The following is a 24,698-nucleotide window of genomic DNA, read 5'->3' as shown; positions in this document are numbered from 1 at the left end:
AGCATATGCTCTAAGATCAAGAATTGACAAATAGGACCTCATAAAATTACAAAGTTTCTGTAAGGCAAAGGACACCATCAAAAGGACAAATCGGCAACCAACAAATTGGGAAAAGATCTTCACCAATCCTACATCAGATAGAGGGCTAATATCCAATATACATAAAGAACTCAAGAAGTTAGACTCCAGAAAACCAAATAGCCCTATTTAAAAAATGGAGTACAGAGTTAAACAAAGAATTTTCACCTGAAGAACTTCGGATGGCGGAGAAGCATCTTAAAAAATGCTCAACTTCATTAGTCATTAGGGAAATGCAAATCAAAACAACCCTGAGATTTCACCTTACACCAGTCAGCTAAGATTAAAAATTCAGGAGACAGCAGGTGTTGGAGAGGGTGTGGAGAAAGAGGAACACTCCTCCACTGCTGGTGGGGTTGCAAATTGGTACAACCACTCTGGAAATCAGTCTGGCGGTTCCTCCGAAAACTGGGCACCTCACTTCCAGAAGATCCCACTCCTGGGCATATATCCAGAGGATTCCCCACCATGTAATAAAGATACATGCTCTACTATGTTCATAGCAGCCCTATTTATAATTGCCAGATGCTGGAAAGAACCCAGGTATCCCTCAACAGAAGAGTGGATGCAAAAAATGTGGTATATCTACACAATGGAGTACTATTCAGCCATTAGAAACAATGAATTCATGAAATTCTTAGGCAAATGGATGGAGCTAGAGAACATCATACTAAGCGAGGTAACCCAGACTCAAAAGATGAATCATGGTATGCACTCACTAATAAGTGGATATTAACCTAGAAAACTGGAATACCCAAAACATAATCCACACATCAAATGAGGTACAAGAAGAACAGAGGAGTGGCCCCTTGTTCTGGAAAGACTCAGTAAAGCAGTATAGGGCAAAACCAGAACAGGGAAGTGGGAAGGGTTGGGTGGGAAAACAGGGGGAGGAAAGGGGGCTGATGGGACTTTTGGGGAGTAGGGGTCTAGAAAAGGGGAAATCATTTGAAATGTAAATAAAAAATATATCAAATAAAAAATGCTAGTATGAAAAATAAATGCCTGTTTAAAGAAAATTTGAAACTAGTTCTATAATCTCCTTCAGAGCTAAACCAAGAGCATTTGACAATTTATGAGGCTAATACTTTATTATCAAAAATGCAAAGACATCGTAACAGAAAATATACAGAGGCATTGTTTGTGAGCATAGACACACATCCTTACAAACAACTTATGAGAGATCAGTTGATCATATATTATAAAACACTATTTAATAAAGTTTCTTCCAAGAATTAGTGATTGGTTTATCGTTGCAAAATAGCCCATGATACTAATAAATAAGGAGTTAAAATGGCAGGATGGTATCAAATGACAACCAAAAAGGTTTTGCATCAACTTGCTAGGAAATGCACCCAGAGCCAATTTAGGTGGTACCCATAAGTGGCAACCATATTTCTCTGATCTTTGCCTCTGTCTCCATTCTACCATCACAGACTCTTTGACCCCTCCCAACTTTGATAAACACACCATCGTTCCATTAGGGTCCACTCAGACAAGCTGTCATAACCTCAACGTTAGGATGTTAAATTCACCTGCAAAGATCATTGTGCTTCAAGTAAGGCCACACTCATCAGCTAGGGAAGAAGGATGATGTGTGGATCTTGGGGCCACTGTTGGGCCTTCCTGAGCAACTGTCTCAAAAGTGATTCTCAGTAAGGCAGGAGTAGAGGAGCTGTTCCTCATCATGTGGTCACAGCATGTGCAGAACAGTGTGTGAAAAGAGACATCCCCATGAGCATATGTACCACACTGGGAACTGAGTGACTGATCCTATGAACACACACAATGCATGGAAGAACTCAGCAGTGGACCTCCAAAATACACACAGTGATCCCAGGGACTGAATGATGGATCCCGATGATCAGACACAACACAAAGAAAATGATGGATCCAAAGAACAGATACAGCACAAAGAGAACTGAGCAATGGATCAATGGCCTTTTTCCCCTGGCTAAGTTACAGTATTTTCCAAACCGGCTGTCCAAGGCTAATTGTTTAAAAACAAAAACAAACAAACAAAAACAAACATCCAAATGGAAAAAGGACATAAGCCTGAATCTACTCATGGGTGAGTTAAACAGAAGTTGCAAAGGATTAGCAGATAAACTGCTAAACCCAATAAGCCAGTTGACTGGATTTCCAGGCTGCTAGGTAGGTGAGAAAACAGAGTGCTATTCTATTTCCCTGAACCAGCAATGAACAGCTAGTGAGTTCACTGAGATTAACTCTTGCTAATCTAGGTGTGTGGGATTTATTTACTTATCTGATACTGTTGGAAGAAGTGGAGGATCAAAACACAGAGAGATGCCACTGTGTTCTCCAGAGGATGCTGACAACTAAAAAGACTCCAACTCTCACACACTGTTCCTCAGCTTAATTAGACTGCTGGGAAATACCCACTTTGGATTGGGGGGTACACTGTGACAGACTGTTTACCTGGCACATTTGAGCCCTGGGACTCCATCCTCAGCACTTAACAAACATTGCCCCAAGATTTTAGAGGGATGGACTAAATTACTTCTAAATGCTTTATGGGATATTCAATAAAACAAATATCCAAAGTCATGTTGAAGGGCAAAGAGAATAGAGGGAGAGAGTGTCTGCCCAATGTGAGGTCCTATCACATGGCTTCAGTCACCAATGGGAAGTTGGTGGAAGGGGACCCTTGGATCCCTGAACTGGAATAGGTACCCCAGAAGGAGCCAGAAGACAGGCTGCCCACACTTGGTGATTTTAACAGATACAGTCCATGGGAAAGAACAACCCTGCTTATAACCAAAGTAACCATCAAGCATGCACAAACCAAGTGGGAGTATCTCTTCTCAGACAACAAATATTTAAACCTGTAATCAAGCTCTGAATATTTAAAGAAAGCAGGGAATTGGCTCACACAAACAAATAATCCTCTAGACTTTTCCTGCCATATCCAATTTTTGCTAAAAAAAAAAAAAAAACAAGCAAACCAAAAAACCAAAACAAAAACACAAACAACTGGGTAAACAGGCTCTAGAAATGAGAAAGATTTGCTGCATGAAAGGTCATATGCAAAGGTGGAATGAGAAGGCATACACCAGAAGGAGGTATTTGTAAATCAAGTGTCTCATTGACACAAAAAAGCAGATGACATCAGGGTTGGAGAGAGGATACAGTGGTTAAGAGCACTGGCTGCTCTTCCAGAAGACCCAGGTTTAATTCCAACCACACACATGGTAGCTCAAAATTATCTGAAATTCCAGTTCCAGAGGACCTTATGCTCTCTTCTCCTTTGTAGGATCCTATATACAGGGGGAGCACACAAACTCATACAACCACATACACATTTTAAAAAAATCCCACAAACTTTTACACTCATACACACACAAATAAAAGACAAACTTGACATCTCAGGGGTAAGTGTTGACTATATGTTCATTTAGGAAGTAGGCACATGATAGAAACAGACATTTCGTAAAGAAAGCGTATGATGTGATGACTATGAAAAATGGTCGAGATGCCTACATATTAAGGAATTTAAATAGAAAGAGAGTAGCATATAAAAATAAGAGATTCCTGATTATTAAGACAACAAACAAATTGTGAGAACACAAGATAATGGCAAACCTGCAGATGAAAGAAATGGCCGACCACTTGTGAAAGCAAACCAGAACGGCCTCTTGGAAGCAACTTGGAGATTTGTTCTACGTTCTAAATATACAGCTATCCTGAGAACCAACAGCGTCCATCTTAATATTTGTCTCAGGAAAATGAAGGCACGTGATCACAGAACAATATCACAGTTAGAGCCAGGTTTGCAGCACCTCTGTTCACTCATGAAAGCTGTCAGGTGTCATTAATACCAAAGCTGTGCCTATTGCATAGAATGCTACTCAGCAATGAAAAAGTACACACTGGAAATACCAACAGTGAAGTCCGGAGAGTTGCTGACTGAACAGAAGTAAGCCCCAAGGGCTTTAGATTGTTAGATTGCATTTGGATGGTTGATAAAATGAAATAATAGAGACACCCACCGGAGTGGTTGTGGCCAGAGGCATAGGTATAGGTTATGACCCCAGTGGCTGAGGACTGCGGTCATGTAACTGTCCTCACACTGTTTCCATGTGATAGGAAGCTATATTGCATTGAATCTACATCATTAGTACTCAAAGTTCATTTAACTACCATGTCAAAGTACACTGCAATGCCAAGTCATGGAAGGATGAAGGTAGTTACAAACCAATAGCTACCTGCACATCTCTCTGGAGTAAACACACCACTGCTTAGCTCTCATGTGTGATTATGAAAACATTCTGATTTGGACATACCTTGCATCATGACACAGCCTCTTCAGGTAGTTCTGATACGGAATATCTCCTTTCCACTGAGATCAAAAGAGGAAAAGAAAACATAATACATTCTATGAATTTAACCCCTCTAAGCAAGTCAGGAGGAGCAAGCCAGTAAGCACCATCCCTCCATGGCCTTTGCATCAGCTCCTGCCTCCAGGTCCCTGCCCTGCTTAAGTTCCTGTCCTGACTTCCTTCAGTGAAGAATAGTGATGTGGAACATAAACCAAATAAACCTTTCCTCTCCAAGTTGCTTTGGTCATGGTGCTACCTCACAACAATAACAATAGTCACTCCCAGACCTTTTGTACATTCCTAGGATGTGTGTGTGTGTGTGTGTGTGTGTACACCTATATATACACGTATATATGTGTGTGTTCATTTGTATACATACAATTAAACTCTAGTTGTCTACTTTCCCTGTTATAATTCAGGTTACACACACACACACACAAAGAGAGAGAGAGAGAGAGAGAGAGAGAGAGAGAGAGAGAGAGAGAGAGAGAGAGAGAGAGAGAGAGACTCATACAAGGAACACTGATCTATAACTATGTACGTATCCCTATAAATAAGTAAAAATCATGATTCAGGCAGGATTCCTGTGAGAAAACTTGCTATCCATTGAGGACCTATGCAATTGGTAGTTCATTCTACACAAGATATGAATTGTAAATTATAGAAAGTAAATAAGTAAAATCTCATATACTTCCTCTCCTAGACAACCTTAAGCTGAAAAATCCCTGGCAACAATTTCATTTGAAGATACTTTATGCACAACAAGCTGCACATAGTTAAGGCCATGTAATGGAATGAGATTTGACAGCTGAGTTCATGCCTTTGTGACATTTTAATTTCCAAATCCTCAGAGCATCTTTGTGTCACCTTAACCCACTTGAAACTTGTCAAAAGGTGTTTCTTCAAATGCCTGTGCATCTATATAGTCTACAGTATTCCTGTTTAAACAACAGTAAATAAGAAGGCAGGATTTTGACACTTCTGCTGTTCCCAGGAATTTTATCCTTTTGTTCACTGAGGCTTGGACTGCTCTAAGAATTCCATCCCACAAGTCAGTCACAGATAAGTGACTTCTTTGTCATCTAATTTTTCTTAATACCATATGCATGTATACTGATGGGGATACTGAACATTAGCTGAGATATGAATGAGCCCTGCAGGATGCCACACATACATGGGGATTTCAGCTCTGCCTAAAATGAGTTAGGGTTCAGAGAGCAGCTGATGATGATGAGGGGGTGGGTGGTATGTCACTGACCAGGTGTGATGTGTAGGATTCCAAGAATCTCAGCATCTGTAGTTAAGAAATCTGGGACCTTTTATCTTGGCAATTAAGAATGGAATCAAAATGCTAAGTTTGTTCTGAATGAGTTATTTACTCATTCACAGCTGTTATTTTCAGAATAAGGGCTCCTACACACATTGTTTTGTATATGGAAAATGATAGAGGTGTTTCCACAGGGGCCAGAACATTTCCCTGTTCTGATAACAACCAGAGGCCGGCCACGTTCAATGAAACTTTTATGTTGAGTAGACTTTTCCTCAGCTTATCAGACATGTGACTCCTTGAGCTCTGTGTGCTCAGGCAAACGTTCATTCTTCTTGTGGCCACCATGAGCTTCTGCATCTCCATGGCTAGTCCTGGGTACCAGTCTCCAAAGATTTATACTTGCTGTGTTTCTCCCCTGGAGCTGGCCTTTAGATAATCTCTATTATGAGTTTAATATTTTCTTAAGTTGACTATAATTTCGATAAGATCTTAAACATATAATTTTCACTGCCTTCATCCTGAAAATGAGCATGGGAGCCGCCAAATGCAATTTTATTGTTTTCAATTATTGCATTAAAATGCCTACCATCACAGTAAAACTTTACACAGGCATCCATGTCCCTTTTCTAAGTACCGCACAGAAACAAGCCATTAATGGCTGGTACTGGTCTTTTTAATGCAGAATAAAATCAGATTAATAAAGAACAACAGTGGAAACAAGAATTACCCATGAATGTTCTCAGTCATGGGCTATGTGTTACTTAGTGAAGCTTTATGGTCATGTGCAGAAAATATTAGCATTTTTCAAATATAATAAAGGATTTTATCTGTGTACAACACAATGGAGATTAAAACAAGACATTCAAAGTCTTAACACGGCAGCTTGTGCCTCCAAGGGATCATTGAAGCAATGAAGAAAAGATTGAGACCTTATAGTTTAGAACAGAAAGTATTCCAGCTAGAATAAGCATACACTAAATACACTTACAGCATAGAAAACATAAATTTTGTTAGGCAGGCCTGGTTGTGTACATCTTTAACCCCAACACTCAGAAGGCAGGGGTAGGTTGATCTTTGTGGGTTTGATGCCATCTTGGTCTATATAGAGACTTCCAGCACATCTAAGACAATATAGTAAAACCTGTCACAAAAAATGCAAAACAAATTTTCTTTAAATCTATATTAGCTTCACGATAGTTTCTTAGTTCCTTTACTGTTGCTTAGATTAAAACACCATGAGCATGACAACTCACAGAGCCAAGGCTTTATTTGGGCTTAAGATTCCAGAGGAGTAAGAGTCCATCACTATCCTTCCTGGAATTATGGCAGCAGGTAGGCATGCAACTGGAGCACTAAACGGAGAGATCACACCTTTAACTGCAAACAGGAACCAAAGAGTATCTTCAAATAACATGAATGACCAATCTCTCAAAGTCCACACCAGTGATGCAATTCTTCCAGCTAGACTGCATTTCCTAAAGCTACCCAAACAGCCAGCAACTGGGTACCTAGTACTCAAACACCAGGGCCTATAGTGGACATCTCATTCGAAGTGTCGAAGTGTGCATAAAACTTGCCAAGATTACTACACAGTGCTAGGCAACACCCATCCTCACACATGCTTGTAACACTACGGAAGATCTACATTCCAGGAGGTTAGAGGTTATGTCTAGTCAGATCTACTAAACTGAAACAGGTGATGCAGGAGAATGTGAACATGCAACTTAAAGTCAGTCTCCTTAGATTCCACTCACGTTACCAGATCATGAGGGAAAAAAGAGAGTGGAGCAGAGTTCACATGATCCATCATGGAAGGTGGCCCACATCTTAACAAGCCATAGCTGTTGTGGTGCATTTTCCTGGAAGACCAATCTCTTAGCTCAGTGGGCTGCAGCACAGACAGGATTCTCTATTACAGATGCACTTGTAACTACTTTGGGCAGTGCATCAGCTGAGCTTGAAAATTTATACATTCATCACCTATGAGACTCAAGACATGAGAGACCTCACCCTGGCTTCTGGGATCCAGCACTCCATCATGTGGAACTAAGTGAAAGTAAGCACCTCCTGCACTGATCTTAGCTCCAACCATACCTTTGAGAGCATCTAATTTCTGATTTAGTCAAAGTATTTCTGTTCAAAGCAAATACAGCATTTTAGACATGAAGACAAATTCTCTACCCCAACTCCATAGTTAAGCATGATTACAGGCAATTTTAGGAAGCCTCGGCCACTGTCACAATAATACGATGGGAAGTTTTTACCATGATGGACAAGGGCTTTGCTATGGGAGATTGTGCTGGTTCTACAGCACTTCCATGTGTCCTGCATAGGTGACAGCAGTGATGTAAACCACATGCACACAGTACTGAAATGACAAGGCAGTGGTCCACAAACATAGGAGCGCCATCCAAGAGCTGAAATCTTTTATCTGAAAATGATAAGAGGAAGTATATGATAGAGATTTTTGAGTTAAAGCTGCAGAAGATGTGAATCTGAGAGCAGGTAAGCTATGAGCATATGAACAAGAAAGCTTTGGTTCCCAAATGGGAGTCATTTGTTATGCTAATTATGCCTTGAGTATTCAGAGCTTCTGGGCGAATTAATATCCACTTACCAGAGATTGCATTCTATGTGTATTCTTTTGTGATTGGGTTACCTCACTTAGGATGATATTTTTCCAGTTCCAACCATTTGCCTAAAAAATTTATGAATTCATTGTTTTTAATTGGCTGAGTAGTATTCCATTGTGTAAATATGCCACATTTTCTGTATCCATTCCTCCATTGAGTAATTGGGTTCTTTCCAGCTTCTGGCTATTATAAATAAGGCTGCTATGAACATAATGGAGCATGTGTCCTTATTGCATGCCAGGGAATCCTTTGGGTATATGCCCAGGAGAGGTATAGCAGGGTCCTCCGGAAGTGTCATGTCCAGTTTTCTGAGGAACCGCCGCAGAGTCACCCTCATTCATAAAAGAAACTTTACTAAAACTCAAAGCACACATTGCACCTAACACAATAATTGTGGGTGACTTCAACACTGCACTTTCCTCAATGGACCAATCAGGAAAACAGAAACTGAACAGGGACACAGTGAAACTAATTGAAGCTTTGGACCAATTAGATTTAATATATATATAAAACATTTCATTCTAAAGCAAGAGAATATACCTTTTTCTCAGCACCTCATGGTATCTTCTCCAAAATAGATCATATAATTGATCACAAGACAGACCTCAACAAATATAAGAAGATCGAAATAATCCCATGCTGCAGCTTTCTAAGAAAGCAGTATTTGTAACTCTTTAAAGAAATACCTACAATGGAAGCAATGTAATCTCTGCAGTTTGTTAACTAAGAATCCTATCACGAGAAGAGTAGAATTTTAAGTCTCATCTAGGAAACTTAATTTAATATTATTGTAAGTTAGAAACTGACATGAACTGACTTCTTTTTGTTGTTATTTTCTTTGTTGTTTATTCGCTGTTAACCTGTCCCGAGAATTGAACTTGGGATGTCACCCATGCCAGACAGGAACTCTGCCGCTGCAATTCGTTTCTAGCACTCTTTTGAATTTTTGTTTTAAGATAGAGCCAACTACATTACCCAGGCTGGCTTTGAATTTACTTTGCAGTCCAACTAGTTCAGGAACTTGAGATCCTCCTGCCTCACCTTCCCAAATAGCAGGTCTGTAGTACCAGGCCAGGCCCCAGACAAACTTTTTGTTGCAATTAACATGATATCATCTTTGGTTAAGCTCCTTATTTTGCAGAAATTATGCTACTGCTGTCTAAGAATGAGCAGCTGAGGGTGTGGCATAAGTCAAGAGTTTGTACTGGTAAATCTCCCTCATCCAGAGGCCAGGATCTGAGCTTTTCTGGTTATTGCTGAGGCTTAGAGGTAACTGCTGATTGTATATATGACCATAGCTGAATGAAGCTTTAGGATTTAAAGTGTGTGTGTGTGTGTGTGTGTGTGTGTGTGTGTGTGTGTGTGTGTGTGTGAGTGTGCTGAATAGATGTGTGGGTAGACATACTCACTTGTACATGTACATGCTAAAGACCAGATATAGAAATCTGGTGTCTTTCTCCATATCTGTATACCTTACTTTATTCTGCAAGGCCTTTCACTGGTACCAGATTTACTAACTTAGCTAGACTAGCTATCACATTCCCAGGGTTCCATTGTCTCAGCACCCAGAGCCAGGATTAAGATGTGCTTTGTCATGCATAACTTTTGTTTTAAAATGTAAACTCTGGGAATCCAAATTAAGGTCTTCATGCTTCATACAAAACCCTTTACCCAGTGAACCATTTCTTCAAATCTTTACTGAATGCTTGTGTCCAAAGATTTTTCCCAAATGCTTCTTGAGTCAAAGAAACCCAAGAAAACTATGGACCGATTTCTCCACTAACCATGGAGATTAATCACAGATCACATAGTATTGTTAATTACACAAAATGACCCTTAGCACTGAGTCTTGTTCATCCAACCTGGCCCCATCCTACCACTGACAATGGAAGTCAATCAACAGACAGTGTAGACAGGACATGATTTAATATGATGGGTACTTATCTGGCTACACTTCTTTATATCCAGGAAGACAGACTACACCCATGATTCCACTTATCCACAGTGACAACCCACACCCATGATTTCACTTATCCACAGTGACAGCTCACAGTCGTGCTTTAACATATGCACAATGACAGCTGTCAGCCACACTTCCACATATCCATGGTGACAGTTCATGGTTGAATAGTCAGTAGATCCCAAACATGCAGTCCTGATGAAAGCATTATTACATATTATCTCTCCCCTCTCATACTTTGGATAATGTTTAAAATTCAAGTGTGTAACTATCCCCTTTTATAAAAATGGTTCCAGGAGTCCATCATATTACCAGGCTAATTCATCTCCAACTTCTGGGTTGTTCTCTTTCTATTTATTCCATAGCACTTGGTCCTTACTCATAAACAGCAAGATGCTGCCTTCCTGAAGTGTATCTAAAGACCACCTTTAAAAGAATTGACAAGTGTTAAAAGCAATTGATACCATGAGGCAAGGATTTCTACTCCCCTAAAATCAAATATTATTATTCATCAAAGCTAGACTTGTAATCAACTATTTTTTTCAGAATTATTCACAGGGCAACTAGATGGTATACTTCCAAATACAACTGAATGTTTATTAATAAAATGAATATTTTAATTTCCCATCTGCCACTTAGACATTTTTCAATTTGTCCAGGTCTTAATCTGAGCCAATAGACTATCATTTACTGTGTTTCATAGAATATGAGGCTGAATCTGCAGGTGAACATAATCTTTTACATTGTAGTAAAACATGGAATTCTTATTTAAGATGCCATTTTAAACCTGCCACTCCAGCCTGAAGCCTCAATGACTTGGGAGTTGAATAACTGTTTTCCAAGTGAGTGAGTGTCCATCAGAAGAGGGAGGTATGGTTAGGACACACATGCAAATGCCAAACTCTATGGAAGTCATTAAATGATTTTGAAAAGGGTTGCAAGGATGCTGTTAATGGGGGGGGGAGTTTTCAGTTGAGAGCAATAAGAGGGGGACTATTCTGTTTCATGCTTTTAAAATCTAAGAAAGATATGGTCAGTGTTAGTACCGCAAAATAAAATGAAAGTTATGGTAGGCCTTGCATATATGAATTAGATCAATGTAGCTGTTGTATAATACTCATATATTTCAACATATCATCTTTTGCATTGTATATATATATATATATATATATATATATATATATATAATCATAGCATTTTAAGTAAATAAATGATAAAATGGAGGTAATGGTAGAGAATATTAGTTGGAAATGGTTTTGAGGAGCACATACAAGGCTCCAACTGTCTGAGTAGGTGGCAAACACCTGAGAATTCAAAACATAAAGTAATTCTACAGCCACAATGAACATAAAGCTAGAGGTAATAAAATTGAAACACAGCCATAAAGAGTGTGAGCTGTGGCCTCAGGGGATTGGAGTTACCTGAGCAAGTGACATCTAAGTAGAATCTCCAGAGTGTGGTGCTGGTGACATAGGACAGTATTGGAGTGGTTGACAGATATTGTGGGTCACAGGAAAGTTGACACTGTGAGGGGTCAGAAGTACATCCCCCACCTCCCCCACCTCCCTCTGAGGCAGAGCTGTGACCCATTTAAGGAAAGTGCAGGGCAAGCTTCTGATTAAGGACCCATGACTAAGAACAGTAAGAAATGGAAAGAGAAGAAGGATCATATTCTATATTAACTATAATCATAAATACTCATAGCCTATAATAGTGTAATGTAATATAATGAACTGAGGAAATGATGGGACCTGGGAAAGGAAGCACACAGGGAAAATGTGACTCTCAGTATCTCTATGGGGAGCTTCTTGTAGAGAACATTCCTCAGAGCAAACAGGTCAAAAGGCATGGGCAGGCTGCAGAGTCCCCATCCCCCATGTCCCCATGGCAGAGTATACTGTAGGACAAGAGGACCTGAGAAGACAGATCAGTATAAATGTCATCCCTTGAGAGACATGCCTTCAGGATGGCTTCTCAAGAAGTGTGGTCAAGGCTGATCTGCCCCAGCTGTAGCAGATGCTCAGCTCCTGGGAAGAAGGGTCTTTTTCTTGTGACCTAGTGCAGGTAGGTTGGGGTGGCACCAGTATAGAACGTGCAGTTTGATCAATAGTCCCCTGAGAAGCATCTGCCACTGTCCCCAGTGCACATCCTGTGACCAGCTTCTTCATTTTCATTCTTTTCTCGCTACTCTCATCATTGTCAGCTGTTGAAGACCCGTCTTCCTTACCGACTAAGGAGCTCTATGGTATTTCCCAGTCCAGTCAGAGTGACACACAAAAGCAGGCATCACAGCCTTAAAGTTGACAGGATGGCAACACATGCCAGCTTCACCATAATCGCGTCCTGCTAGTACCAAAGAACACTGCTTCCCTCTGGAATGCATAAAACAGTATTTCAGTAAAACGTGTGGTCCTCTAATGGTGTGCTTAGGGAGCTCTTGTCAGAAGACTGTCTTCCGGCAGCTCTCCCTGCAGGCCAGTCCCATCAGCCAGATGTGCAGATCAGCTAGGAAAGGCCTGTCAAACTGAGGACTTTTGAAAGGGCTCCATCCTGGCCTTCAGCAGCTGCCCATGAGCACTATGTCTTTTGAACACCATGTCTTTGGTTTAAATCTTCTAGAAGTTTGCTGGGATGCCATTTTTAAAAAGTTACTGTTTGTGTAACCTTAAGGACAAAACTCAGTTTCCTCCGGCTCTGGTGTTGGATGATTCGGACTGGAATGTATGCAAAGAATGATTCTCTGTAGCCCTCAGTTACTTCTTTCCTTCCTGCTGGATTGGGGCCTTGTGAGTTATTTGCTGTTTTCATAAGGCCTGGGGACTCTTGATCAGCTCACATGAACGGTACCTAAATGGATTAGGGTGAAGCCAAAAGCCTCATTTTAACAGAGTTCATATGAGCAAATGTTCAGTTTTCAAATACTGATTTATCCTGAGACATTGATGGGGAGCAGAGGGATGCCAGGAGCATGGTTTAGCTGACCCTCTGAGCCAGCGAGCACTGTGGAACCTCACTCCCAAAGACTTCTGTTGGCGCCCTGTGTTATCAGGGGAGTGGAGAGCAATGCGAGTGTATAAGGTGACATTTTTATGAAGACACATCTCTAAAGGAGCACACCTTCAGAGGCGACTGTGCCAGCTCCGTAGACACAGACTGATGAAGCCCCTGCAGGCAGAACAGAGGTGATTATTTAGAACTCATGTGGGCATGTTCAGATACACAGACAATTGTATAGTTTGGGGTTGAAATATGGGGCCTGATGGTGGAGACAAAATGAAAGAAGTTAACCTTGAAAAATGTTTAAATTATGCATGGTTGCATCTTTACTTCATTCATAACATTATTTCAGTAAAGAAGACATAGGGTAGGTGCCCTTCTAAACATGGTAGGTATCATGTTGGCATTCTATTGGTGTCATTCTGGACACAACAGGTATGGGGTAGGTGCCGTGTTGAATGCAGTAGACTCCGGGTAGGTGTTGTTCTGTATAAAGTTCACAGAATTTCTTTAGTATATTCAGGATGATTTATCTAGCAACATGCTCAGGAGAAAAGATAATTGTGCAAAGCTGTCTGATGAATAAAAAACATATTCAGTGATCATCTTCATGAGCAGAAATAAACGTTAAACCAACTCAGTCCCTTTCAGAATGGAAAATATAATCTTTTGTTATTTCCAGGTCATGACTTTGTAGAAACACAAAATCATAGATGAAAAGGTGACATGACACTTAAGGCAGAACTGAGAGAGCAGTGGGGTGCAGGGTGTTCATAGAACACTATATACTTGCTCTAAATGGCTCTGTCACCTTGTATAGTAAACATTTAAAAATTAGGAAAAAAGAGAGTACTCTATGCGAACATATTGCTCCTACTTTAGGTGAAGCCCTGGTGTGTGTGTGTGTGTGTATGTGTATGTGTGTGTGTGTGTGTGTGTGTCTATGTATCTCTGTGTCTGTGTGTGTGAAAAGGAGTGAGAGAGAGAGAGAGAGAGAGAGAGAGAGAGAGAGAGGCTAGAACAAAGCTGGAGGAAGGAGTTCAGGACATGGTTTATCAAACCTCTTTCTCAAGTCAAAACTAGAATTTTAAATCTGTAATATGTGTAATATGTAATATCTCTTTTCTGTCCTGGGATCTGACAGTTACCTTGGTCCATAACAGCACAAAGGGACTGCAGGTTAACCGTTTACTGAGATCCTGGGAAATCTCATTTTCTTCTTAGAATCTTAGCCCTGACTGTTTTTTTTTTTTTCTACAGAAGTAGGACAACATGATGAAGTAGTGACGGTTTTTATTTATTTTTCTCTGACTCATGAGTTTTTATTGCTCCAAATGCAGTGTTTTTATCAGCCTATGTCAAAATCCCTCCAGTTATGTTGATAGATATTTGTCTAAAATAGTATTTGTCTTTATTTACCATGAAATATCTCCCAACTTATTCGAAGAAGAATAATACATTAACTTCCATTCTTTCTAAATCTAAACACAAATCACCAAATGTGTTAGAGCTATAGTGGTTGAGGATTTCTGAGATACTAGAAGCCATTCCTATCTGAGAGACTTCCCTTCCACTGAATGGTAAATTTTTTAAACTTATGTTTAGAAGCAGAAGCTGTAAGTATGGCCACATGAAGTCCATAGGTATTGGCGAGGCCTATTCCTTCCTTACTCACTCCAGGACTAGGAAGCTCTGATACTCTGATCCTAGGCTTTTTTTTTTTTTAAGTATACCAAAACATTTTTTATTTATCTTTTAAATCCGTTGAACAAGTTAAGCATGCTATTGCAGTGGGGAAAGGCACTTGGGGCCAAGCCTAGTGATCTGGGTTCAACCCCTGGCACCCACATGGTGAAGAGCAAGAACGGACTACTGCGAGTCATCTTCTGATGCCCACATTTGTACCATGATGCACAATAAGCACACACCCATACACACATACACACACACATACACAATTAAATCCTTTGAACAACACAACTTCAAAACTCACCAAATCTGTACCTGTAGCTCTTGTTAAGACACTTAAATAGGGCTGCTGTCTTTTGAGAAGTCCCTCCTCTATCCTTCTTGAGTATATACAATTAACCATATTTTCAGCCCTCCTTCCCTCTTTTTAGCACGTGTCCTTGAGCCTAAATTAAAATGTTTTTCTTAATAACCCCAACTCTACTTCATACTGACTCATCCTGAAATTCCTTTTTGTAGATGTAAGCATCTCTGCTTCCCCTGAGTCGAGGTCTCTAAGAAACTGAAAGGCTGACAGATGATAACATCGTAGTGAATCTTCAGTAGCCACTTACAGGTGTCTAGCCACTTCTGCTCCTGTGGTGGATACCATTGGTACGCTAACACTAACTAGAACACAGATGGTCTGATTCACGGGTGCTGTGGATTATATATTGAAAACATAACACTCGGTGCAGCCACACTGCAGATGGGAGTCTTTGGGAGGTGATTCGGTTAGGAGGTTATGATCAAGTTAAAATTGATAATAGAAGAGTTTAAAAGTGCAGGTTCACTCTCTTCTTCTCTCCGATGCCTGCTGTTTTGTCTTCCTCTTTCCCACAGAAGAAGTAGAATGTTGTCCCCGTTGGACAATGCCTGCTTAGAGGCATCCAGTGAAACTTTCTTGGGCATCCACTTTTTTCCAGGTATTGTGGCTTGACAGGCCACAGAATCTCTAGGAGAAATGCCCCCTGGGCATGCCTATGGGTGGTTATCTTGTTTAAGTTAACTGAGGCAGGAAGGCTGGCCCACTGCTGGTGGCTCTATTCCCTGGGCTGAGAACTCAGACTACATGAAAAGAAGAAAAGGAATTGATCGCAGTCATTCATCATTCACCACTTCTTGGCTGTGGATGTAACATGACCCCAGCCTTCTGCAAAGAACAGTCCATCAAAGAGAAGAATTCTACTTTGATCCTAGGCTTTTAACACAGAGGGGCAAGCCAGGGATGACCTTCAGTGAGGAATGGATGGAGCTAGAAGGACCTAGAATGGGTTTCTAGGCAAGGTGGAGGCATATTTTTTTCATGGACATTTCTTCGGCATCTTTTGTGCATATGTTTATTTGGGGCACATGTTCACTTGTAAATATGTGTATGGAGGGCAGAAGGTGACATGGGAGTGTTCTACATAAGCTGTCTGCTTTGGTTTTAGAGGTGACCTGTCTAACTGACCTGCAGCTCACTGACTAGGTTGTCCATCAGTTCCCAGTTCTGGGAATATAAGCATGAGATACCACATGTGGCTTTTTTAGTGTGTGTTTTTGGAATGCAAATTCGGGTCTTTGTACTGGCAAAAAAAAAAAAAAAAAGCAATCTTCGCAGCCCTTGGCAATATGTTTTGATTTGTTTGTTCATTCTGTGGTGGTGGTAGTGGAATGTGTATACATGTGCATGTGCACGCATATGTCTGTATGCTGGAAATGGAATGCAAGCCTTGGCCATAATAGGGAAGTGCCACCACCGACATACATCCTTATAGTTCTGAGAGTTGGAGCAATAAAGAGAAACAAAAGGACTCCAGAATTAGCTGGTGTGTTTTGGCAAGAAAGACTTGTTAGCAAAAGTCATCTCCTCACCTCAGCAGCCTGCAGAATGGCCACAACAAAACATGAGGTATGTTGGGGTTTCCAAAAGGCCCAGCCATGCTGGCAGGTCAGAGTGCTTGCTTCTTGTGAAAACTCTGATGCTGGAGACATGCCATTATACCTTCATGTAGTCAGCTTTAGACAAGATGTGTGCTCTACCACCATCTTCAGGGCCTGCCCTTTGGTCTAGCAGTTGCACTATAGGCCAATGACTCAAAGTAAATGAGGAGACATGATTACACAAAAATCTATTAAGAGAATGTCTGTCTACTATACTTACCCTTCACTGCCAAGCATGCTGGTTGCTTGGTCAATGTGGAAACTGGGGTACCCAGAGCATAGAGCGCCACTCAGCCCTGTGTAGACCATGGAATACTAGCCACAGGATGTTCTGAGAAGGTAAGGGGGGCTGTCATGAGAATGTGGCAGGGTTAAAGATAAGGAGTGACCAGGGATGCAGGGGATTCTTAGAGCTATAGAATAAACTTTAAACCTCAATATGATTCACCACGGGTGGTCATGAAAGCACATAGATTGATGGCCCAAAGTCTGGGCCCTATGGCAGCCTGTGGGTCTGGGTGGTGAGAATACAGAATGTGGCTTCCCATACTAACAAATGATTTGTTCTGGTGGGCGACAGAAATGGAGGAAGGCTGTCCTTGTGTGTAGATAAGCAGAGATGGGAATTCTTTGTTTTCTGTTTATTGTTCATTCGAGCCTAAGATTATCCTAAAATGCTAAAGGTTATTTTTTTCTTTAAGAATTCTGTCAATGTAGATATTGAGGTGATAAGAGACAAGCCAGGTTGCCCCTGAGGGGGACATGTACATTGACTATCTGCCTATTTAAAGGCTTGGCATCTCTTGACCTTCTCAAGCTGTATGTCACGGGGAGGGGAAGAGACAATTATTGGCTTCCCACCTACATTTTTTAGCTCAGCCCACTCCCCTGCCAGCCTTCTTTTTATGTGGGAAAAAAATACAATACACGTGCTTAAGGCAGCATTCATAGACGTGTGTGTGTGTGTGTGTGTGTGTGTGTGTGTGTGTGTGCATGTTAGTTGACTTGTAGTCAAATAAAATCCTGATCCTTATAGGAAATCAAATTCAGAGTTTGGAGTGATGCATTTCCCATGACCCAGGGTAAAAGTAAATTTCCATTTATCAGATTACTGAATCAGAGGCTGTAATTGGGAAGTTTCTCAGCTTTCCCCTGGATTCTACATGCATTGCATGTTTATCAAAACCTTTGCTGTCAGAGGTTAGGGGACCATCTGAATCAATGGTTCATTCATATGTTCATTTTTAAGATAGTAGCTGTTCCAGATTCTAGTGCTCACATGTCCCAGAAAAGATAGATTCTTGGGGTAAAGGATGGGTTGTACTCACATCACCATTACATGTGCACATAGAGGCAGCATTCATTCCCTATGGTCCTAGAGAATGGGAGGGACCATAGAAGCTCCTCATATTTCCACTTCCTAAAGCTTGCCTCTTCCCACTTCCTCTGGGTAACAGCTGTGAATCTGAGCCTGAGCAGGGTCTGTCTCTGACTACACTGCCTGCTTTCAGATCCCTTCCCATAACTGAACTTCCTTGTCTAGTCCTGGTGGAATAGGATGCACCTGGTCTTGCTGTGGCTTGATTTGCAGAGGCTGGTTGGTGTCCATGGGAACTTCCTCTTCTGGAGAGAAGGGGAGGAGAGATGAATGGGGGGGGGTGAGGGAAGGTGAGAGGGAGGAACTGAAAGGAGAGGAGGAAGGAGAAGCTCTGATTGGGTTGGGCTATACAGTGAACAAATAACTTCTTTAATAAAAAATTAATACTATTTTTAAATATTTGTCATAGACCGGAACATTCTGCAAGGACTAGAATCTTGTTAGAGTAAACGTGCAGCCCACACATTAGCAAGAACGCAGCTGTCCTGGACAAGCATCTCAAAGATCCTGATACACAGAAGATAGCAGATGCCAAATAGAATATTCAGGATAGAAAGGGTGTGTCACTTCCATCATTCTGAGAGTGCTGGAATCTCTGGTACTGTTAAAGACAGGTTCCCAGTGAGGACTTTTACTGACTTATCTGCATCCTTCTTAATCCTAATACCTTTCAAGTCCTTCAGAAAAGAGCAGTCTGTAAACCCCAAAGAGGAGGGAAAGGATGGAAGGGAGTAAAAGGAGATGGAGAGAGAAAGAGGAGGGGCATCCAGCCCCTGTCAATCTCCATCATTCGGAAGAAGAGTGTCATGCAAATGGAGGTGCCAAAACACTGCACTGGTCCCAGTTCATTCTGAGCCAAATGAGCGGTAATAGCTTCAAATATGATCCAGTGTCTCTGTATGTCACATCCTATTGTGAAAACTATCACCCCAAATATTTATAGCCACAGAATTTTTAAACAGTAATAAATCAATTAATGCAGGTGAGTTACAGCAAAGCAAGGACTTTCTGTTATAGGTTCCAGGTGATGGCACTGATGGCTTTGGGGTGAGTGAAGGTTCTTGGCTTCTGAAATGCTAAGTGCCAAAAGTTTTAGTCCACAGTCACAATGATGTTAGCCCAGACACAGTGGTGGGTACCGCAGGGCTACTGAGGGCTCTAAAGACAATGTGAGCTAAATTTGGGTTGCCAGCTGCAGCAATTCAGATTCCCCACAACTCTCAACTTTCAGACAGCCAATCAGATCTCCAGTGCTAATGTGGGATTTGAGAGAGCCTTCAGATCACAGAGAAAAGTAGCATTTAGGCAAAAATGAATGGGGAGGTTTGAATAAGAAGGGTCTGTAGTGTTCAGTTACCTTCTCTCACCTTTGCCTGGGAATCATGGGAATTATCACATGGAGAAGACACAGTGCTGATTCCTTTGTTTTTTCTTCTTTCTGTATTATTATTATGTTTTTTATTTACATTTCAAGTGCTATCCCCCTTCCACGTTTCCCCTCCAAAACCGACCTCTTCCATCCCTGCTCCCCCTGCTCACTAACGCACCCACTCCCACTTCACTGACCTGGCATTCCCCTACCCTGGGCCAATGAACCTTCACAGGTTCAAGGGCCTCTCCTCTCATTGGTGTCAAACCAAGCCATCCTCTGTTACATATGCGGATGGACCCGTGGGTCTCTCCATGTGTACTCTTTGGTTAGTGGTTAAGTACCTGGGAGCTCTGGGGTTACTGGTTGGTTCAGATTGTTGTTCCTCCTGTGGGGCTGCCAGCTCCTTCAGCTCCTTGGGTCCTATCTCTAGCTCCTGTATTGGGAACCCTGTGCTCAGTTCAATGGTTGGCTGAGAGCATCCCCTTCTGTATTTTCTAACTTAGAAAACACAGCTCACATTGAATCAAGTGGCACCAGCAAGTAAGCGTTTACAGGTACTTAGCTTGAGACAGTCAGGGACATTTATAGGGTTAAGGGGAAGGTAAAGGGATGAGCCTAAACTAGTGAGGCCATGTAGTGATCATGCTGATGAAGAACACAGGGTAGACAGAGGTATCACTAAGACAGTTTTTTATCTACCTGAATGGGCTGAGAAGTGCTGAAGCCAGGCAGATACAAAGACTATAAGGCAGGGTAGGTGGTAATAGTTCTCTCTGGTGACCAGACTTACATAGATGCTATATGCCCTGTAGTGTTGTATCAAAATAGTAATTGTAGCTTGGTTGATTGGGGGTGTAGCTTTATTTGCTTATAATTGCATTTTGTAGCTCCAACCCTGTTAATCTATTCATTATCAGAGTTTATCATAATATTTGAATAGCATTTCTTGGAGGTTTGCCTTGCCAGGTTTCTTGGGCTGCTGTTTTGGTGCTTCCTCCTCTAGGCTTTCTGGAATTCTGTCTGAGGGCATCGTCTCATTTCTGCAAACACATCACTCTCTCCAGGTCCCACCTGGAATTAAATGAAAGAAGAACCTGCACGGACAAGCTCAGTTGTCAGTTCAGTGTTTTGATTTACTTGTGTCTCAGAATGGTTATACCAGCTTTCAAAACCGCTCACCCACATTAAGAGGATAGTGAGCCCCACTGCTATTTTATTATGTGAGTGTGTATAGGCACAGTGTAAAGTATCAAATGAAAATAAAATTTAATAGGATGAATGATAAGTTGTAATGTCATTCTAAGAAGGAAGTTATAGAAAAGCTATTGAGATGTTCAAAAATAAATACTTTGAATAGGTCAGGAAAAAGAGAGGTGAAAATTGAAAGTGGGAAATAATTTTAGCATTTCTAAAGGTGATAGTTAAAAGATACAACAATATATTACCGTGGAGACCCCAAGAGACTTGGTCACAGATAGTTCCAGGAGACAGGACATCCATCTCAGAAAATTATAGAATGTTGTCTAGCCCATGGCTCTTCTCTCTGTGATCACATTTCCAGAGAAGGATATGCTCATGGCATCTCTTTCTGTGAAGATTTGAACCTTTTATTTAAGTGTGAATTGGATTTCCAAGAGAATGTACCCAAGTCATCTCCAGCTTCTTATAGTCCATTTGGAGGGATACTTGACTCCATTCATGTGGAAAGAGGCTTGACTCCATCCTTAGAAGCAGAGATGTGATGCTATGTTCATCTGCACAGTCACCTTCTCCTTCTAGTCTCTGGATTCCTTCAAAAACTCCCGTGGAGCTTCAACAGAGATGTTCTCCTTAGCAAAACAGTCCTTAAATAAAAAAATACAGAATAACCATCCATTATGTCAAATATTTGGGGGCATTTCCAAGGTTCTACATAAGGTATCAATGCAAATTATCTTCACCAAGTTCCCCCAAAGGGAAGCTCCTCATTGTCATTGTTGAATGTTTATAGACATGACTTACATAGTTGTTTGTGCTGATGTTTTGGAGAAGATGTGGTAGACATGGGTTCTTCAAAGTAGCTGCAGGCTGGTCTCTAAACAGGGCTCTTTACCCCTTTGGCAGGAGAGAGAGTTAGAGACCTCCTGGCCCTTAGCACAAGAGGCTCATAAGTAGTTGGCTCTCAAGACTGTTTTGCAAATTAATAAATGAATAATATCGCTCCACTAATAGCTACTATGTTGTTAACATTTGCGACAATGTCTGTATACTGTATAGGTCTGGTGCATTTGTACTCTCACTCAATGCCATGATGCTTTGAGGAAAGGGATGCAACTGTGTGAAGAAAGGGATCCCTTCTTCTAGGGCTGTAAACAGGTTCATTGTACATCGTCGGATATTTTAATATTCAGTTAATAGGAAGAATATTCAAATAGGTTAGTTTAAATATCCTAGTGGTTGCAAATGATCTTGTTTGCCTTGCACATATCCAGAAACATAGATTACACCTAAATTGGAGCTGTGTCTTAGTCTTAGCAATGGCAGATTAAAGGCTTGGAGTGCTGGGAAGTGATGTCTACTGCCTGTGACACTTTTCTGATCAGCACCTCTGCACAGCCATGTGCCTCCCCTGTTCATCCAGGATTTCATAATAAAATATTAGAGGAACTGAGAAGCTCTTGGAAACTTTTTATATAAACAATGTTTGGGTTCAGGGAAGGAGACAGCTCTTTCCTCTGTTACAGTGTGTGGTCTATCATGTTCTTTATTTTTCTCCTCAGAAATCGAGAAGGGAGGCTGTGGGGACCCTGGCATCCCAGCCTATGGGAAGCGGACTGGCAGCAGCTTCTTGCACGGAGACACGCTCACCTTTGAGTGCCAGGCAGCTTTTGAGCTGGTGGGAGAGAGAGTGATTACCTGCCAGAAAAACAACCAGTGGTCAGGCAACAAGCCAAGCTGTGTGTGTGAGTACTACCTGTGGGGGGTTGCCTCAGTTATGGAGGGAGAGGTGGGAGCTCAGGGCTTCCTGTTTCCTCACCCTGCTACAAACACCTTGATTCTGGCTGTTTGGTAAGAAATAGTTGACCCCGCCCTCCTTTTTTTTTTTTTTGAAAGGAATGAGATAGCTATCACCATCTCTACCAAGAACTTACATGGACTTAATTACCTTAGGCAGTACCTGGATATGTGCTGGTTGTATGCGCCAGGTGATGGTGGCCATTTTTAATCCAGTTAGAGAATCAAGTGTAATGTTTCAGCCATCAAACTTTAGGTATTATACCCACAAAAATTAAAAAAAAATGTTTTCACATATAAATAAATATAGCCACAGCATTTTTTAAGCCAATCAAATAGAATAATAATAAAAAAAAACGATACTCAAGTATTGATAGGTTGGTACTGGCTGCTCTTACAGTTATGAAGGAGAACACCTGGGCTCCAGCATATGGAGCTCAGAGTAGCTGTATTGTGAGCTCCTGCCAGTAGGATGGGCATCCCAAGTTCTCTGCAGCTGAGTTCATATGACAGTGCTTTGGGTCTGTGTAGAAATATTTGAAAACACTTCCATGTACCCGCAGTTTCGTGTTTCTTCAACTTCACGGCGTCCTCTGGGATCATCCTCTCACCAAACTATCCTGAAGAGTATGGCAACAACATGAATTGTGTGTGGTTGATCATATCTGAGCCCGGAAGCCGGATCCACCTCATCTTCAATGATTTTGATGTGGAGCCTCAGTTTGACTTCCTTGCCGTCAAAGATGATGGGATTTCTGACATCACAGTCCTCGGAACTTTCTCTGGCAATGAGGTGCCTGCACAGCTGGCCAGCAGTGGACATGTAGTACGCCTGGAATTTCAGTCCGATCACTCTACCACAGGCAGAGGGTTCAACATCACATACACCAGTGAGTGGGCCACGCAAGTACTTCTTCCATACCCCACTGTGTTCGCATGTATAAAAACTAATATGAACTAAGAACTCAAGGCTGATACCTCAGGACTATAAAAATAGCAAAATTATATATCATCCTTATGAACGAAAAAGCATTAGACAACTTGAGTAGAATTCTCACATAGATTCATTTTCTCCCCCTCTCTCTATGTGTCTCTCTCTCTCTCTCTCTCTCTCTCTCTCTAATGGTCATCTCTCCACTCATCTACCTACCTATTCTTCATTTCCCATGCAGACATCCATCCACCCACTATTATCTGCTTATTCAGCCAGCCAGCCATCTGTCCATCGATTCATCTGTCCGCTCAATTATCCAGTCATCTGTCCATCATTTCCCATCCATTTATTCTTTGTTATCTATTCATCCAGCCACCAATCTATTCATTTATTCATCCATCCATCCATTCTTTCCATTCACCTATTCACCATTCTTACATCTATTCAACATCCTTTCATCTACCTACCTATTTATCCTCACATTATTCCTCATATCCATCCATGCATACATAACCTCTTTTGTTACCTATAGACCCTTTACTACTCATCCATGTTTCAATCCATTCTTCAGGATCTATTCATCCTTTATTATCTTTCCATACATCCTTTATTTATCCCTCTATCCTCTCATTTATCCATCAGTCATTGTATCTGTCTGTCCTTCAATCCATTCATCCATTCATCCATCTAGCAACATATCTACCTAAAAATGCATGCTCTAAAGAGATACAGGGTGGTAAAAACACACTGATGTATCAGATATCAAATCCTAGGGCTAAGAATAATGGTGCCTGGAGATAACTTGTCAATGTCAATCTGACAGCTAACTTCTCTTTGTTTCAGTTTCCTCTTTTGAAAAACATTTGAAGGAAAATGGGAGCTGATATAACTAATATCAGTAATGCTGGATTGTTCTAAGTATAGAATTTGGCCATGCTTATTTTAATTGGTGTTAACAATTAAAGGATATAAGCTTAATATTCTTCAGGGTATAAACAAAAAGAGACAGGTCTACATCATAAGATTTCTCCCCCAGATCACAAGGTCAGGCTAAAAGCAGGGCTCAAACAGGTCAGAGCCCTTCTAAT

At 41.2% G+C, this 24,698-nt stretch overlaps 1 protein-coding gene across 1 annotated transcript in view; it reads left to right on the top strand.

The window, feature by feature from the left end:
• Csmd1 (CUB and Sushi multiple domains 1) overlaps positions 1-24,698 on the top strand; it is a 1,354,421-nt gene that overhangs the window by 1,000,802 nt on the left and 328,921 nt on the right. Inside the window, exons 13-14 of the mRNA XM_052162855.1 lie at positions 22,442-22,624; positions 23,240-23,566. Of these exons, the coding sequence (XP_052018815.1) occupies positions 22,442-22,624; positions 23,240-23,566 (510 nt within the window). The remainder of the gene's footprint in view (positions 1-22,441; positions 22,625-23,239; positions 23,567-24,698) is intronic.

Source organism: Apodemus sylvaticus, chromosome 18 (assembly GCF_947179515.1).
Source record: "Apodemus sylvaticus chromosome 18, mApoSyl1.1, whole genome shotgun sequence".
NCBI lineage: Eukaryota > Metazoa > Chordata > Mammalia > Rodentia > Muridae > Apodemus > Apodemus sylvaticus.
The sequence above is the reverse complement of the archived record's forward strand: the minus strand, read 5'-3'. Positions and strand labels throughout refer to the sequence as shown.